This window comes from Thalia democratica, chromosome 2, assembly GCF_965202585.1.
Source record: "Thalia democratica chromosome 2, ktThaDemo2.hap1.1, whole genome shotgun sequence".
Classification (NCBI taxonomy): Eukaryota; Metazoa; Chordata; class Thaliacea; order Salpida; family Salpidae; genus Thalia; species Thalia democratica.
The window spans coordinates 34682794-34702792 of NC_139166.1; the positions used below are offsets into that span (position 1 = coordinate 34682794).

At 25.1% G+C, this 19999-nt stretch overlaps 1 protein-coding gene across 3 annotated transcripts; it reads right to left on the reverse strand.

Annotated features, from left to right (window-relative positions):
• Positions 1 to 552: 552 nt before the first annotated feature.
• LOC145829391 (zinc phosphodiesterase ELAC protein 1-like) lies at positions 553 to 18503 on the reverse strand. 3 transcript variants are annotated; one of them, XM_082937165.1, is made up of 8 exons: positions 18430 to 18503; positions 15146 to 15307; positions 13914 to 14007; positions 11196 to 11344; positions 9288 to 9497; positions 6553 to 6653; positions 1543 to 1754; positions 553 to 1275 (listed from the first exon to the last, which is right to left on the reverse strand). In XM_082937165.1, exons 1-8 carry the CDS (start codon positions 18485 to 18487, stop codon positions 1125 to 1127), a joined length of 1137 nt encoding a protein of 378 aa, XP_082793291.1. In that variant the 5' UTR covers positions 18488 to 18503; the 3' UTR covers positions 553 to 1124. The 3 variants fall into 3 exon arrangements, with proteins under 3 accessions (XP_082793291.1, XP_082793292.1, XP_082793293.1); XM_082937167.1 differs by lacking the exon at positions 553 to 1275 and adding an exon at positions 1953 to 2034 and having other exon boundaries at positions 1554 to 1754; XM_082937166.1 differs by lacking the exon at positions 9288 to 9497.
• Positions 18504 to 19999: the final 1496 nt, after the last annotated feature.

The window sequence follows — 19999 nt, forward strand, 5'->3', positions numbered from 1 at the left end:
GTCCAATTATTTCTTATAATTAATGCAACACGAACTAAACATGTAAAAATGACAGTAAAAACAAAAAGCATAACTTCTTGAGAAAATTCTTGAGATTTTTAACATAAGAACAATAAATTTATCAATTTAATGTTGGTTATCTAATTAAGTAAGATAACTATTTTTCCGAAAAAGATAATAATATAACTTTTTTTCAAATAATGTTTTTTGCTTAAAAAACAGATCACATTAAATAAAATGGGTTGAAATTCCTAGTTTAGATAAAAAATTGGAAATAGTTTAAGGAACAACAAATTTAAGCTTAAAAACAATGAGAAAAATATAAATTGTTTTATTCAGCATTAAAACTTAAACTTAACAAGGACAGAAAATAATGAAACGCGGCAAAAAAAATACAATTTACTAAAATATTACCTAATAAATAAAGCTATATAAAAAACACTTATAACTAAAATACTTTAAAGGAACTTTAAATGCAAGTAACTTTAAATGAACAATAAATCATAATTTTATTAAACTATCACAACTTATATTTCTGAATTATATGTAGCTACTTTAAAGATTTTTTCAATAATTAAATATTCAAGAGAAATAAAATCTAAAATTTAGTACAACATAAGTTAAACTAGTAGCAGTAAGGTAACAAAAAAAATCAATGTTACAATTATATCCCAATATTATAGATAGATGTAATTTTAATTTCAATAGTAAGTTAAAAAACTTTCAATCAACTTTTACAATACTAATATTTAAAAAACAACATATAAAATTTATATAAGATAATTAACTACATGGTTGTCACAAACTCAGGGTACTCAGGATAATTGGAATTCTAGAAAATCTCATGATGACTCAGGATATTTTAGATTTACTAATCTACGATGCTTTGAAAAACTTGTCTAAAATTTTGACTGGTGATTTATAGTTTAAAAAAATATTAATAATCTTTTTTAATTTGCTTTTTTTTTGACTTAATTTTCAAGCATCTGAAATTTACAAAAAAAAAACTGAAAAATTCAAAACTAAATAAATTAAATTTTTCTAATAGCTTAAATTATCGTAACAAAGTGTAAAAAGGTAATCTTTCTTATTCAATTATACTACTATTACTGTAAAAAAAGAACTTATGCTTTATACTTTACGGGAAACAGTAGACCGTCGTATGCACAAGTTATATTGTCAGCGTTAAAAACTTTTGAAGCTTCTTCTTTCAGTATGTTTGTTGTCAGAACTTCCTTTTTGTTATCATCAGTTACGCTACCTTCATCTTTGTATCTTTGAAAATTCAATTACCATTGAGTTATTATAACGTAAAATATTATAGGCTAAATTACTACTAAAATGAATTTGATATCAGTTGATAAAAGTTGTAAATCATATTTAAATATTGAAGTATCCTTAAGATTAAAAAAAAAGTCATAGAAACATTGAGAAAAATGTATATATTGAATTAGAACAGGAAATTAAATAAATATATTTGCTTAAAGATTAGTAAAATTGTTTTCAAAATCGATTAATAATTATTCTAAACAGAAAAAAAACCTTTGGCTGAAATGGGTGAGTATTAAATGACGACCATTGACTACATTGTTGAAAGCAAACTTTGCTGCTTCGAGTGGTGTCGAATGTCCGTGTTGATGGCACTGCTCCTTATCCGCTTCACAGTTTGTTGCTTCATGTACTATGACGTCGCAGTCAGCGCAAAGCTTGCTCATACCTGAAAACGCATCGCAAGTGTCTTGGATAACAGCAACCTAAACATTTATCTAGTTATAAAAATTTATCAAAAAATTAGTTTTTTAAAGTAAGCATCAACAACTTAAAATCAAAACTTTTTTTTTTTTTTTTTTAATTACTAAAAGTAAATACACAGCACAACTTTATGCAGTTTTTACTTATGTTTTGACAGTGATAATAAAGTTGTAGATGAAAACTTGTAAAAATGCAATTACTGTTATATAAAAGTATCTTCATAATTATAGTACGGTTCAGGGGTGTCGCGTGGGGTGGCACACTGGAGAGCTGTTGTTCCACCTAGTCAAAAAAAAGAAGAAAAAAGAAATTATTTTCTATTAATTTACGATTTTTTGACTTTTTGTTGAATTTAATGATAAATTAAAATCAAGCTAAATTTTTGAGCTGCATTGAGCTACAGCACTATGTAAATTGAAAAGATAGTTTTTGAACACTATACATTGAAAAATGTACTGAATGTAAACAAACAGAATATACTAGATCTGAAGTTAACTCTCTTAGTTGGGTGTGCAAGATCCGACTAACACACATACAAAAAAAAAACTATCCTAGCCTAAAGTTTTAACGAACAAGTTCTGATAGGCATTATTGTTGAAAATTACAGAACTTAATAGTTTTGTGTGTGTTTCATTGACAGTTCTTAAAGTAATTGTCCATAAAAAAATTAACCATATTTTTCACATAATATTTTTATTTTATTTCGAAATACCTTAAAGTATTTAGAGAAAATAAAGGCACTACCTTATTTACATGTAACACATGTAATTTTTCTAAAGATTATTAATTTATTTTTTGATAATTTTTACTATGGAAATAAGCAATATGTTGCTGACAAGTTTCATTTTTCAAACTAAAAAAGTACTCTCAAATTAAAAAATCTGTTTCTACGAAACTTTAAAAATCTTACATGTTTTGCTGAAAAAATTTGTAAATATTTTGTAATTACTGCTACAAAATTCCTTGCATTGTCATTGTTTGAACGTTGAGCTCAAGAGAGTATTTAGAGCTTGATACGGTTGCATGCACGAGCCAGATAAAAAACGGCCATATTCGTACACTAATGCAATGTTTCAAATATATAGATACTGACGCAATGGAGGACCAAAAAACATGAAGGTAGTTTTCATGTGAGAAGTTAGTCAGTTAGTTTTGTGTGCAGCTGTGTGAGAGACCTCAAGAAAGAACTCTTTACTTTTTGTGTATGTTTATTGTAAGTATTGTTTGATATAGACTTAATATTTAAATTGTATGTAAACTGCTTTAAATTATTAAAGCCAGATTTACATGTTTAATAGTTTATCAAACCTTTTACAGTTTATTGCTTACTAAAAGTTTTATTTAATTTTTAGTTTATTGTCTCAAGTGTTTTGAAATAGACATAAATATTACTAGTTGTTTAAGTGTTTATTACTTACTCACTAATACTTGGTTTATTGAATTTAAAAGATTTAAAAAATTCAAAATAATTTTTGAGATATAGCCGGTCAAAGTCGGAGGCAACAATAGGATCCTTATGGTAGGCGCAAACTAAAACGGCAAAAATAGACTATTTCACTAAAAACCTATCTTCTCCTTCGTTTTTTGAAAATAACTACCTCAAACTTTTAGGAAATGTTCCTTGGTATATTTAGAAAATTCCGTCGGAAAGAATTTTAATAAAATTAAAAAACAAAAATTTCATATAAAAATAAAGAAAAAAAACTGTTTTTTTGTTGTTTTTTATTGTTATAAAATTTTAAATTTTTTTAAAGTTTGTTTCGAAAGAATTTTCTAAATATTGCAAGGAAGATTTCCTGAAAATTTGAGGTAGTTATCTCAAAAAACGTAGGTGAAGATAGATTTTTAGTGATTTAAAGTTATTTGCTGTTTTAGTTTGCGCCTCCCATAAGGATCCTATTGTTACCTCCGACTTTGACCGGCTATATCTCAAAAATTATTTTGAATTTTTAAAATCTGTAAAAAGCATCTTGTAGCTTAGTAAAAACTTTATAAAATAAGATCAAATTTTAAAAAATGTGTTTTAACCAACCTTATTTAAACTTACAAGTTTCATGCATTTATTTTAAATGTAAATTTTATTCAATATTAAGTATATAGATAGGTTGTTTAACTGTTTTTGTTGTTGTTGTTGTTTTATAGTATTTTTTTTAATTTGCTTTTTATGTCTTTTAAAATCAGGTATCATTTGCTTTAATGTTTTAACAACTTTTAAGTCTACACTCTCTTTTATGGCATCATAAATATTTTTTTAGAAAAAATTTTTAAATTAAAATACTTTTACATAGTTTTTGCTTTATTTGTTATTTAAGTGTATTGATGGCTAAATTTATCTAACTTTGACTTTTGGTTTTTTATTATTTTTTTCAATACTTAGATGTTTTATATTAATATTACATTTTTTAGATAATTTTTATTATTATTACCTGTAGGTAGTTATACAAATCTTATGGTAAGTGTTAATAAACTTTACTTTTTATTTTACAATTTATTAAAAAATAAATTTATAAATATTTTAGATATGTAGTTATTAATATCATTATTAGACTTTAATAATTTCGTAATTAATTTTAAAATTGTTTACTCTAAGTTTTTTTATTTTACAATTGTTGTTGATTTGTAATTCGCTAAATGTTAATTTTAAGTTAGTAAGTTTGTAATTGTGCAAATGCAGAAATTTTTATGGATTTTAAATTTTAAAAAGTAGCTATAGTTGTCATAAAACGGTAAAGATAAATAGAACTATTAGATATATTTTTTAAGTATATTTGTTATTTTATATTCGATTTAACATGTATTCAAACTAATACGTAAAAGTTTTTTTTTTGCTTAAAAGTTTGCCTGATTATTTATTTAACATTAATGATTTTTCTAAATGTTTCAAAATAGGGGATTTTTTAACTTCACAATGTCAATCTGCAGCACCCCCTTAACATAAAGACCACGCGATGCCACTGGTAGGGTATAATCAAAACCATTAGTAAATAATTTCATAATTTAAAAATGAAGTAGTTGTCACTACTATATTATTGTTTTAATAAATTTTAAAGATCATATCTAGTAGAGAATGTCAATAAAACTTGAGCTTGTCTCACGGTGCATAAAAGTCAAGGCTGAAACGAGCGTGTCAACTGTCATGTTAGTGAAAATAAATTTTACACGTACGGCAATTAGACGACCTGACGTCATCGATCTTATCAGGGACCAGTAGCTTCGTGTTAAAACATAACAACTGTTTGCAGATTTCCTACTACAGCATACTTCGGTTACAGTTGACTAATTGCTTGATTAGCTTGATTGAGAAGCTCGAGTCTTAGTCTACCGAGAGATTGCGGTTTGATGATCCACGTGAATCAAAACCTGCTATTAGCTGAATTTGAGCACTGGAAATCTCACAGCACATGACAGTCCAGGTATTAGCTATGATGTCTCTTACCAATGTTTTTTATCTAGTATGTGTTAAGTTGTGCAGTTAGCTAACTAATTAACTTACTTTGTACTGAATTAAAAACAGTGGAGAACTTTGATTATGAAGATACAATCAATATCTTTAACTTAAATTCTAAAAACTAATCGATGCGTAAATTCAGCAGAATATAAAAGGGTTTCTACGCAAAATTTAGCAACTTCCCTAACTATTATTGGTCTGTAACCAGTTTGGCTTATAGCTAAAATAAATGATGTTGCCCGTAATTTAGTTGTAACTGCGTAGCATATTATTAAGATAATTTTTTAGTACATATTTATTTTTCAATTTCGAAATAACTAATTGGATATGACCCCTGAAAAATCATAATAACTTAAGTTGCTCGAACTACTTCATATATATTTAACCAGAGTTGTCATTCTTTAAGGCAAAAACTTTACCCTGAGTGATAAAAAACTAGCCTAAGTTACATCAAGCTAGCCTGAGTTAAAGAGAAAATCAAATATAAGCTAATATTAGTCAATAATTTTTTTTTTAATTTTTAACCAAGCCTATACACCTACATATACAAATATAACAACAGAAGGATTAGGAAAAAAACACAACTTTAAAGAACAATAAAAGATTAATAGTCATGCAAACTGTTTTAATGTTATATAGAATTATTGAAACTAGCCTGAGTTTTTCGGAAAAAAAAAACAAGCAAGTTTGAGTCAGCTTGGGTTTAAAAAAAGTTCAAACTAGTCTGGGTTGGCCTGAGTTTTTCAAAAATTTTTAATTAGCCTGAGTGTACAACAACCTTGTGTAATATTTTACTTTCTGAGTGTTAATTTTTTTTTCAATAAGTTTAACTACAGCAACACTAATACTGACTTTATGATAGTTCCCATTCACTGATAAATATACCTCTTTGCAAACAATCCCTGCATGCGTCAAATTAAAAGTTTGAAATTGACAAACCTTTTTTTTGCGTACAAAGAACAAACTTTTATTTAGAAAAAAAAAATAAATACTAATTCATAAAAAAGTGATTCTTAAATTTATTTTAGAAATTCAGAAAATTTAAAACATTTACACTGACATATTTTGACATTTTACCAACCTTACATAATTATAGTAGAACTAAGGGTATAAAAACTAAATGTTTATATAGAAAAAAAAATTACAATCTAAAACTTTACTTTAATAATAAAAAAAAACAATTTTAATTTTGGAAAATCTGTATTTTCAAAGTTTTTAACTGACAAAAACTGACATTTTCCAATATTTCTAGAAAATGTGATTTTGTTTGATTTGGCCTGACGCGTGGAAACCGTGACATAAGCTAAAATTTACTGCAATGTTTTCAATCAAACTATTTCAAATCAACCTACTTTTCTACCTTGCTGTTCGGGTCCTAAAAAACATTCAGCTCGTATATACCTTCCATCTTCTAACGTTACTGAAATTCCTTGTTTAATGTCCTTAAAGTATTCTGGAAACATTTTTTTTATTCAAATTTGTTACAATTATTTTTTATTTATAAATTACATTTAATTAAAACACAATGTAATTATTTATCATTTAATTTTTCAGGTCTTCTTAAACTAACGATTTTTTTTGTAATCAAACTTCTAAACCACTTTCAAACATTTTGTGTTGTTAATTTTACTAAAAGTTTTAACAAAACTTAAGTCTATTAAACAAACAAGAATAAAGAAATAAACCTAAAGCTTTTTAATAACTACTAAAAATTAGAAATTTTAAGTTGTTTATCTAATTTTCAAAACTCAGTCTGTATTAAAGACCCATCAGATTTCGTCACAACTTGATTTTAGAAATAGATCCGAATCAAGTTAAATGTAAATATGATGAGTTAATTTTTTGTAGAAACAAAACGTCTCAACTTAAAAAAATTATACTAGATTAATAACAAATAGTTGCCTGAAACCACACAAGTACACAATTAAGCATAAACAAATTAACAGTATTAAATATCTTTACAAATTGTAATTGATGTATATTTAAGTTAAACAGATTTATAAATTTTGTAACGAGATTATAGAAGTTACAAAAAGATGAATGAAAAATGCCAAAATAAATCTTCAATTACTATCAAGGCTTTCAATCTTATTTTTACACAGGTTATTACAACAGTTTTATTGATGAATTAAATCATCAAACTTCCATTACATCACTTAAACCATCTGTGTACGATTGATGTATTTTCGATAAACAGCTCTATCAGCAAAATATAGCCGTCAGACTTAGCATAAAAGTTTTAAAATAACTTAGAAGGTAATAATATCTAATAATAATAAATATTTATCTAAAATTTTTAACACTTATATAAATTATTCACTTAGTTTAAAAAGATACTACCAAAACCATTTGAATTAAAATTCATATATTAATAATCAATTAGAAAAGAATAAACTTAAGTAACAGTAAAAAAAAAAAAAAAGTAAATTATATATCTGTTACATAAAATATTTCCTCTTATCATTTAATACAAAATTTGTAACAAACAAATATGATTTGTTTATTTCGAAAACTTAAATTATTCTACAAAAAATTACAAATAAGTTAACTTACTATAAAATATACCTCTCTTATAACTTATTATTCAAGTTTAAACAACTTTAAAAAACTATAAAAAGGTATAGTATACACATAAACTTGTTACATAAAATACTAAACTTAGTGATTAATCATAAAAAATTTAATTATATACTTAAACAAAAAATACTTTGATTCTAAAATTCTGCAAGATAAACTTTTGTGTATATATCACAGTCTCACAATGGAAGTGTCCTTGTCATCAGTACTAAAAATATACAGAAACTGCTTGTTCAAGTAGGGTAGTTGTTTAATACGGTAATAGAAAAATTTTAGGAGTTTTATAAGAAAATTTTATTAGTTTATACCAGATGAAGGCACCGGAAATTAAGTAACTTTGTAATTTTAGTCTGCCAAAAGAATTTTTAATTGATTTTTATCATTTGAAAGCTTTGGAAAATAAGGGATTTTGTAAATTTGAATTTACAATATCCAACTTTTTTTCAAATTTTGTCAAATTTACTGACTTTTCTTCTAAAACCCTATTTTTTCCTGACTTTTTTTTATCTTTTTTAGTTTTTCCTGACTTTTCCTGACCTTGTGGCAGACCTTGTGGCAGCCCTGAATAAATCAAACATCCTTTTATTACTTCTTTCAATGTTCTATAATAGGGTTGGACAACTTTTCTAGTTAGTGGACTACATTTGGCAGCCTTTTGTATTTAAATTTTTTTTAAATAGACTTTGTCAGGCGAGTTGAGAAAATATGTTGACATAATCTACTGTTGTAATCTAAAAATACGGACTAAAACTATTAAACGGATTTTATTTAAAAATAACTAATTTTATGAACCAAAAATGACTAATACAAATCGATTTCCATGTCATAAGTTAAGCAAGTATCAAGCTTAAATTAATCATAATTTAGTTAAATCTTTTCAATAACGTAGCGTTGAAAAAACTTCTTTAATTTTTAAAGTAAATAAAAAAATAATAATCGCACAAACAAATTTTTATATATCTTTATCTACAATGAAAATTTTATTTATATACCTTCAACGATCTACAATCTACATGAACGATTTAGTAGGGAGATTTTAGAGGTACATGATCCAACGTAAAAATGCTTAAGACTCTTTGACTATTAGGAAAAGTATATACTTTAATAATAATAAGTAATTACTTCAAAAAACTATAAATCCTGTAAACCGGTGGTCCTCAAATTATTACACTTTGTGTAAGTCAAGTAAGTCATTAAAAATAAATTTTGTGTATACTAATTTATTAAAAAACATTTCATTAGGAATCTACTATTTTTAAGTTTTAATTGTGTATTGATATTACATTATATTTTTGGAACCTAAGAAATCACAAAATACAGTTTATATATTTTTACTATGTATCTGTTTAAAAATATTTTCAGTAGTCATAAAAAATGATAACCCTACTGTGCATTTTTTCAACAAAACTGCCCTGAACAATGTTATTTCAAAAAAACAACTTAAAATCTCCCAACAACTTATATATCTTATTTATTCAACATAAACAATACTCAAAATTTAAGCTCTTACTTTTTGGAACGCTTAGCTGGCAAAGTTTATCAACCAATAGTTTGCCAGGTTTTGGTAATTCAGTGAAGACATAACCAAATGTAGGAACCCTATGAGGTATTGGTCCAGCAAATACCGAAAGTTTTCCATCAACGAGCGACCAATGCTTGTTTTTTTCATTAAAAGTAATATTTTTTCCGTTTTTCAATTCACAAGGATGCAAAATTTGTCCTAAATAATTGAAATGATTAGTGTTTTGAAAAAATTTAAAGTGTACTGTACTTATGTTGAAAACTGTACGAAGTATTATTTAAAAATAGAATGATTAAACAAAAAAAACTTTAATTATTTTCAAGGTTGTCAAAGATATTTTTTTTAGTCCCCAGGTTTTTTTAACTACTTCAAGGTTTTTGGTTTATTTTTAAATCAAAATTAAATTTAAGGTGAAAACTGTCTTAAATAGTATAACAACATTTGAAAGAATATGTCAAGGTACTTAAAATGCGTTTTTCAATATATAAAATGTTCAATGACTGAAAAAAAATCTCTATGGTAGATAATTTGTATAAAACCAAAACTTCATAATTTGAAATGCAAAAGTAGCTAGAATTCCAGGTTTTTTAGTGATTTTCGTTAAAATTTCAGGTTTTACAAGGTTTTTTTGCAAAAATTCTTAATTTTTAGGATTTTCCATGTCATTTTTGCTAAAAATAGTAAATTCTAGATTTTTCCAGAATTCCAAGTTTTTTGGCAACCTTTATTTTAAACAACATATTTTATGCTTTTAACGTTTTAAAATTTTCTCATCATACAGAGTACTAGATAAATCTATAATCAAGAAACAGAATACTTTATTTTTTAGTAGTAAACTTAAAACGTTCTTAGTAAATAAACGGCTCCCTATAATATGGGTAGGTTTCAGAATCGCACAGCGACACTTTAACCTGGAGTGACACTCCAGGTTACAGAGTGAAACTTTAGCACAGAGCGACACTTTAGTAACAAGTGCAATTTTCATTCGTAGCTTCTCCTAAGCACGATTGAGAGTTTTTAGTTAACAAGTTTAAAAGTATTTAAGATTATGTACTTTAAACTTTTAAGATTACAATAAAAGTGCTAACTTATAAATAAGGAAAACAATTTCACTTCGAATGTTTTTATTTTGTTACCAAAACAATGTTTCACTCGTTTAAAACAATTTAAACAAGATATTCAGTTGATAAATAAAACTTGTAAAAATTTATATAAACATAAAAAAAGACATTAGGCTAAACTTGAAATAAATTAAGCAGTTATGTTTAAAAAACAAACAAAATAAAACTAATATTTCAAACTAACAATTTAGCTTAAGCAGCTTATATTTTTCTAACCTTAACATGAATTAGCCTATTATTTTTATTTTTTTGCTAAATTAGTTAAAGATTTTACTTGTAAAACATTCAAAGCTCGTAACTTTTAGTTTAACATTTTGCATAGTTCGTTTAAGACTTATAAACATAATAAAACCAATATTATTTAAGCATATTAAAGAATTACGCAAAGTGACTTTAATGCTAAAGTGTCATTTCATGGTAAAGTTATCCTATGTGCTATAGTAATAATTCCCAAGTAAAATATTTTAAGCTTAAACTACGAATTTAGTTGAAAGAAAATTATATTTCATGTAACTTTTTTGTTTTGTTTTTAAAAATTATTTAAATTTTAAGTTTTAGCAGAAGTTAAAACTCGCTAGGCAATTACATATCAACTTTAGCGTTAAAATACTAAGTAGTTTGATAAAACTTGTTTTCATCTAGAATTTTATAAAAACATGTAATTATAAAAACTAATCAATAACTAAAAAATGCATTTCATTGCGTGTAGATCAATAAAAACTTCAGCTAAATATATGTTTTAGGGTTTAGTATTTGAAACTTTCAGACTAATTACCCTCACAGTTATGGTTGACAGGCCATTGCGACCACTCTGGTTCATTTGGCATTGTGCTTTTGTACTGGGATGGTAAGGGCATCAACTCATGAACAACATATTGAAAAGTCAAGTACGACCTCGACAGTGACAAAGCATTACGAATGTATCTGTAAAAAAATAGTTTCGAATAGATGTTTTAAAAGTAAACAAAAAAAAATCGTTTACTACTACTGCTATTTAAATTTCTACTATATAAAATTAATATTATTTTTAGTCTTTTAGGTCTTTTTTTAGTAACTGATAGATACTTTTACAGTTTTACAAAGTAAGCTTATTCTAGACGTAACTATTCAAATTTGGAAATTAAAATTTAATAATTTTTAAAAGTTTTTTGAACTAAGTATGTTTAAATTAAAAATCGACCGGATCTCAGATTACAATTCTGCCTATAATTCTTTAAATCAAGATCGGGTCAGAAACTGATCACATTTTATTTATTGAGATTCATCAAAATGAAATAATTAAAAGAACTTTGACTATTGACGCTAAATAACACATATTTTAATTCGAATACTATAGTATAGTTGATCATCAGGCAAGATTTGACAAAAAAAAAATTAAGGTCCAGACAAATCGAAATGTAAATCAAGATGAACTTTTAATGTTGGTAAATTGTACTGTACACTTTTAATTCTTTAAAAACAGAATTGTATTAAAGGCTCAATTTATAAGTACTTAATAAGTACGAAAATATAAAAGAACACATTAAAAAATATTTGTTATAAAAAAACTTAATTTATAATCTCTACACACAAATGATTTAAAGTTAAAAAAATTGTCAAGGGCAAGAGGTTTCTGCTTGGCATTTTGCATCCTCCTTGCAAAGCAAACATTGCCCATCTTTAATTTATAATTATTAATAACTAATTGGTTTTTGGTTTAATGGGTTACTTGACAATTCAAAATGTTTAAAATATGTGTTAAGGGCCACAACTCAAAAAGTAATATATACTTGAAATAAAAAAGCGGGTGTGGGTCTAATTTATAAAATTATGGTAATAAAAGAAATAGAAAAGAAAATTCATTAAAATAAAATTTAAAAATTACTAAATTTTTTAATTTATTTTAGCCTTATCTCAAAAAACATTCATAATTTTGCATAAAAAAAAATTTGTAGGTATTAATTAAACCTAAAACAGCTTTTTTTTTTAAATATATACACTTTTTAAGTTGTAATCCTTTAAAAAAAATAAAGTAATTAAATTATCAGAGTTTAAATAGTTGTACACCCGCTTAAATGATTTTATATTTCATCTATTTTATAATAGAATGTGTTTAAACGTGCGAGTAGGATAAGTTCTGCTACTAGTTTTTTAACTATTAAAGTTTGCAGTAAAAAAAGGTTACCATAGGTTTTTTTAAAAAAATTCCTGGTTTTCTGAATTTCTTCAAGATTTTGAAAGTACATCTTTTTTTACCATTTCTAGTAGTAAGTTAATCTCACGTTAAAACTTAAAAAAAAATTAATATATTTTAATTAGATAAAAAATATTATAGTGCAACCTAATTTTTTTATTTTTGTTTTGTGCAATATATGAAAATCATAAAAGAATCATCCTGTGCAAAAGAAGAAGTAGTTCAAGAAATTATATATGCTATATTTGTTGTTTAGTTTACTATTTTTCGTTAATAAATGAAGATTTTTAAATAGTTACTACATTTTCGATTAGTATTAAGCTTAAGAGTCTAGAGATTTTTTTTTATTCTAGTTTAGTGTGCACAAACTTCAATTACCAAGAATACCACTGCTTTGCTTTGATAAGCTAACCTTATCAATTCAAGATATAAAACATCAATTTTAAACAAAAAATTTATAATCATTAACACTAAATTTAAAATAAACAAAAAATTAAAGGTAAATTTGGTACAGTGCTTATTCACTTTACGCTCACTTATCCGGACAGATTCGGTCAGAAGAAAATTCAAAAAAATTCTATAGTAAACACAAAAAATCCTTCAAGAAGTTTCACAAACTTTTAAATTCCATGAGTTTTCTGCTTAAAAACGTGGAAAAAATATAAAACAAACGTCTATTATTTATTGTTTTAGTAAAAATTACAATAAAAGCTAGTTTGTTAGGAGTAATATGTTTCCGTAAAATTGACTAAAAACTTAGTCAAAGTTTCCCGTTTTCTTTCTGTCTGTTTTTTTAATTAAAAAAATATTTTATCTAATCAGATAGTTTTAAATTACTTTTTGTTTTTAAAGATATATTTTATTTATTTTTTCTGTTAATAAAAAATTGATATTTTTTTAATAAATAGTTAGGGCAGGTGGAATTGCAAATGACAAATTTTAATTGCTTGACCCTCAAATAACGTATATAGTTGTAGAAGGTTAGTAAGTCTGATTTTTTTCTACCATAAAAAATAAATTAGTAAGCCTAAAGTTTAGCTTTTATTATTTATCATCTTATTATATATTACCCACAATTACTATGTATTTTTTTACCGTAACAAGCATTATATGCAGCTGTTATACTGTATGAAAAAAATGATTTTTTGTAGTTATCCGGACATGTTTACAGAAAAATCTTGCCCAACGTGTCCGGATAAGTGAATAAGCACTGTACCAACTTATTTTAGTATATAAAATTTCTTATGTTTCAATAAAAATTATTTACATTAATTTCTATAAATCAAAGCAGTTATTGTTATATAATATAATCCAACACACAGTCTCAATCCAAAAGGTCCATAAATTTCAATGACCTTCTTTGTTTTTTCAACATCTTGATCTTCATTTGCCATTGACAAAGTGCAGAGCAAGCCTGAAAAAAAGACTTATTATTATAATTTATATGAGAATACTAAAATGTAAAATTGTAAGCCCCTACTTGATTTTGTCTGAGAGAAGTAACGAAAAAAGTGGGATTTTACTGTCTAAGAACATTTTAAAGCCAAACACTACTCGAATATGCACCACAATTTTAAGATATCTTAATAAGTTTCCTTTGTACTTCAATTTCAAGTTTTACTTAGCAATCCACTCTTCAATATATAGAACCGTAATCTAGACTGTACAGCAAATCTGAACTAACAACATTTTCAAGCATGTTATAGTAAGTTCCTTTATTTAAAGTAACAGAAGTATAATTGGCAACTTTGACAGAAGGTTGAAGTGTACAAACAAATTTGGAAACTTTCACTTTCCGTCTGCTTGATATAATAAACAACTGAGTCTTGATTGTTGAAAAACTTCTGTTGTTTTAGCCAGAAAATGTTAAGTAGTTATAGGAAAAGTGATTGTTTCCTCAAATTCGAACAATGATTTTATAACAAGCTATCAAGAAACAAGTAACTCAAATATATTGACGCCCGTCAATATCAACTAACTCTAATCTTTATTAAGTGTAAGAGTTTTTTTCTTAATAGTATTTATTTTGTGTTGTACAATAAAATTTAAGAGCTTAATTGTTAATAGTTGCTATACCTTCAGATAAGCTTAGCAAAATATCAATTATCAAGCTATTGACTTAATACTTATTTAATATAACTTAATAGACTAGACTGTACCAAGGTTTATATAAGGTAAACTTAAACTAATAATTTTAAGTTTATGTGTATTGGTAGTACTAATCCCTTATAGTGGCTATGCGTTGAGCACTAGTAGCATGAAGCTCAAGCCTTTATTAATCACCAGTATTTATAAGATGGTTAATACTCACGGTTTGCGTACACAAACAGCTGGAAAGGATTCGAGTGCTAGTAAAGATATTCAAGCTATCAATTATGAACGAACTACAATATCTGAACAGCACATTGTAGTATTGTTAGCAGAGGATTAAAAAATCATACAGTTTGTTCAAACAGTCTAGCCATAAAATACAGTTTATTTACATAACTACAATTTGATTTCATGATTTAATATAAATATTGATATAAAAAAGCCAAACTAGTAAGACAAACCAGGCAATCCAAACACGTGATCTCCGTGTAAATGGGTTATAAAAATTTTTGTAATCCTGCTAGTTTTAGTCAACTTAAATTTCTTCAATTGAATTTGAGTGCCCTCACCACAATCAATTAGCCATACTTCACCATCATATCTTATTGCTAATGAAGACGTCCCTACAAAACATCTTTAAAAATTAAACAAAACATTAAGAAAAATTATCACTGTTTTATTTAAAAATTAAAGTTAATAACTGTAAACTTCAATTGAAAATGTTTTCTAATATTAGCTCTTCTAAACTTAATAACTGTATATTTTAAAAGATAAAACTTAAGGCCATAAAAAGTTATAATTTTTTATAAACATTGGAAATTATTTTACAGCTTACAGCAGGGGCGTGTTTTGACTAGTTTCCTGTTTCCTGTGAACCCCATGAAAAAAAAAAGAAAAAAAGATTCTTAAAATATCACTAAAAACGTTGTTTATTGATTTTGTTTTGGTTATTTGATAAACTTTGAATAATGAATGTTGAATTTATAACACTAAAAGATTAAAAAGTTTCCTTAACAAAAAATGCTCTTTTTTGCCCACCTGAAAAAGATTTTAAATAAAATTTCAATTGTGACGTTATGTTAGGTAAAAGTTTTAAAGTAGCATTTTCTTTCTAGGAAACTTTTTACTAAGATGCTCTTAGTTCCCACTTTAAATTGTTACTTAGTGTAAATAACTTTAAATACAGTACTGTTTTTGAACTAGTAAGTACAATTTTACTTAAAAAATGTCCAATATAATAACTAAAATTTTATTTTTTTTATTTGGTTGTATATAATAATGTTGTGTGAAGCTTTTGTACTTTAAAATTTAGATTTTTTGTTTATGTGTCAACCAAATGGGTTTAAATCTTGAAAAGTTCAGTTTAGAGAGTTTTCAAAATTATCTTTAGACCTGCCAACTTATTCTTTTATCATTTAATGGTATTTTAATATTCTTTATTTAAGTTGTTTTATTTTTGTATATCTGTTGTCCACAAAGTTGGTTTTTGATTTTTTGAAATTTTTAACTCGGAGAGATTTCAAAATCATTATTAGAATTCCTCTACCATTAGGCAAACACTTAATTATAGTTTAAAGGTATTTTAATTTAGTTGCATAAGTCTAAATATTTTAAGGTAATTACCTAGGATGATGTTGCACCAATATCAAGCTGAAATTATATTGTGTTTAATATCTTTTTGAACCATAATTTTAGGTATGATTGATCTAAAATTACACTTCGTTTTAAACAAGCTACATAAATACATAGTTAGAATAAAATTCATTTATTAAAAAATACTTAATTTATTTTATTTTACAGTATAGTAATGTATATAAGTTATGTATCATTTGCTTTGTTTTAAAATAAAAAGGAATTAAATATTTAAGTTTTATTGGCTTATAATAAATAAGTTTTATTTATGTATTTATAAAATATAATTTTTGAGCCTATAATTATGGTAAAAAAAACATTGAAATTAATATAATTTCAGCTTGATATTGGTGGGACATCATCCTAGGTAATTAACCATTTCTTTTAGTAAAATTTTAACTGTTATAGATTAAATTACTTAAAAAAATGTTTTTATTATTGATATATTTTTTCCTGCTCTTTTAGTTTTAATTTATCTAAATTTAATACAGTAAAATAAATAAAAATATTTAACATTTTCCCATTACTACTTATATGTTTTTTCTTATTTCTAAGAAGAAAAAAGCATTTTAAACACACACTTTTTCAGCTAAATATTGCGTACTTAACTTTACCCAAGAAATGCGTACTTAAGCAGAAAATTAAGAACTAAAAAAAATTGTGAACCCCTTTGAAAAAAGTCTAGACACGCCCCTGGCTTACAGTATATACGTATAAGTAATTACTTATAGTATTATTTTTAAGATGCGCTACATTTAATTAAAAGTATTTAATTAACTTTTGAGATATAATCAGTTTTGCAAAAAGTTTCCGGGTAGAAATATAGAAAACAATTTATATGGCTGATTTTATCACTTTTTAAAAATATATACTAAAAACTAATTTATTTCAACATTTCTAGAAAAATTTATGACAGTTTTCAACAAATTTTTAAAGAAAAAATAACAATAAATACTTTCTTGCATTTCTATTTGAATTTAGAAGGAAACTTTTTGGCATACACGTATTTACTACTACTGTATACAACTGAACTAAAAGTATAATAAAGCTAGCATTTTTAAAGTTTTTGTATGGTCATGAAATTGATGAAATAGTCTGTTCTCAATATGAATTACCATTTATCAAAGTTTTACAAAGTTAACATTATATATATTATGTTTTTACTTCAGTTATATACAGTAGTAGTTGAGTACCATCATGCTTGTATATTTTCAAACAACTTAAAAAGCAGATGATTTAAATAGTTAACATAACTTTTTTAAAAATATTACGTTGAATTCATATTTAGAATGAAAATTGTATATAATTTTAATAGTGGAGAAGTAGTAATCACAAATTAAATTTATAATTTGAAGTACAAAAAGTTGTTTGTTAACCATTGAAAAAAGATAGTTTAAATTTAAAATAATGATTAAACTGTAAGTATTGAAACAAATCAGTTGTGTATAATAATTTAAAATCTTAGTTGTTGTCTAACTAAATAATAATGAACTGTTTTAAATCTTCAATGAGTAAAATATAAGTAAAATATTAGTCTGAAAAAAATAGCCTAACAAAAAAAAAATACTGGTTTTTGTTCAGTTTAAGTTTTAGCTAACCAAACTAAAATATATTTTTCTACAAACTTAAAGGTTACAGAAGTATTTAATAACTTAAATAAATAAAAATAGTATTAAGTTGCTTCAATACAAAATTTTAAAAATAGTATACTAAATGTTTTGTATAATATTAGTTGCCACTCTTTAAAACAAAAAAAGCTAGCCAGCGTGATAAAAAATTAGCCTAAGTCAGCCTGGTAATAAAGTTGATAAAAATAATTTCACTATAAGCTAAAAACTGGAAAAAACTATTTTAAATCAAGCTTTAATACTGGAAAACTTTAAAATAATAACATAAGGACTTTAAACCTAAAAAAATTAAATTCATAAAAAACTAGCTTTTAGTTATTTAGTTAAAACTAGATTTTAAAAAAATATTAAACTAGACTAATTCAGCTAAATTTCTCAGAAAAGTTTAACTAGTCTGGTTTGGCTCAAGTTATCATAAAAATTAAAACTAGCTTTAGTTATCTTGAGTCTGTGGCAACCCTGTAGTTAGCTTTAAAACTTTATACCTCTGCATGGCATTGGATACCCAGAACCAGTTCCATAGAATGCTATATCAAAACTCATTATTGAATTTCTGTAAATAAAAAATTAAAATGAATAGCTGTAATCAATAAAACCTTTAAAGGAAGAGGAGGTTTATCCTTTTTAAAAAATGATTATAATACATTTAATTGTGCGCAGCTTTCTATCTGCAAATGGTGTAACATACATTCAGTCATGCACTAATCAGATGTAAAATATTATGTAACTAGTAGAAATCTATTATCAAAATAATATTCATTAGAAGCTAAATTTTACTGCTAATCCAGTATCTTAAGCTACTTTTTATTATATATTTAGACATGATTTTTTATTCAATAATTGTCAATTCTACATTTTATTCAGTTGTTTGAAAAAAAAAAATTGATTAAACTTTTGTATGTAGTTATGCTTTGATAACATTTAAAAACTTCTATTTAAAATTAGCTTTTATATTTAGAAAATATTTTTAAAAAAAGTTATATGATTTTATAGATACTAACTAGTTTGTAAAACTTGGATAACTAAATAAAGGTAATTTAAATTTTGGTAAATTTAAATAAATGTTTAACTACATAAAAAACTCTCATAAAGCAAAACTATATAAATTTCCATATTAATTATATGTAATAATTAAGATGAACACTGTATAATTAAGTAAAATTAAATGGAAGAGCAGAAATAATGAAAAAATATCACCTATTAAAATCAAAATTAACTCAAGTTTTAATAGTTAAACTAATCTCAATTTTTGATAAAAAAATAAATCAAAGGGTTTGTGCTAGTGGTCTACCGAACCCAAATAGGGGTAGGGAGTACTTTGGTGATGTTGCTAGACTTATGAGGAGATATGATTTGGATCTGTTTTCTCTTCATTAAAAAGTATTAAAAAAAAAACTTACTGCCCAAAAAACTAATTTAAACCCCGAAATTCACATACTTTTTGATTTTTTGACACTAAACAGTAATAAAATCACTTATACATGTCCTAGACTTATAATTTAAATCTTAAATCAAAGCTTATAATTATAGGCATAAATTAAATACCTTTCAACTGCTTTTGATGTATTATGACGTCATTATTACACAAAATATGCAAAATTTGTCTTTAAGAACTACTTTTTTCTAATCCAAAAGGCAAATTCTTCTGCTGTTTTTACTTTACCTTTTTTTGATTTTGTTAATAAAATGTGTGGAGTCAGCTAGCCAAAAAATATTACTGATGTAATGTATTTTCAATTGCATGTTGATATATATATAATACGTTTTAATATACTTCCTGCTATTAGAAATTATGATTATTGAGAGCACCTGTTTAAGAGTAAAATATTTAGACCTACATATCATTAAAAAATCTCACCTTAAAAAAAAAATATGGTTCATACACACAATACTAAAGATTCTAAAAAAATTATAATTTTGTAGTTGAACGACTTAGAACAGGGCTTGGCCTAAACTCATTCAAGTATTTCAGCCCCAAGTTTTGGTCTAGTGTTCCAGAAATTTTTAAAAGCCTAAAAAAGGAGCTTTTTAAATACAGTTACAAAAAATTCTTGT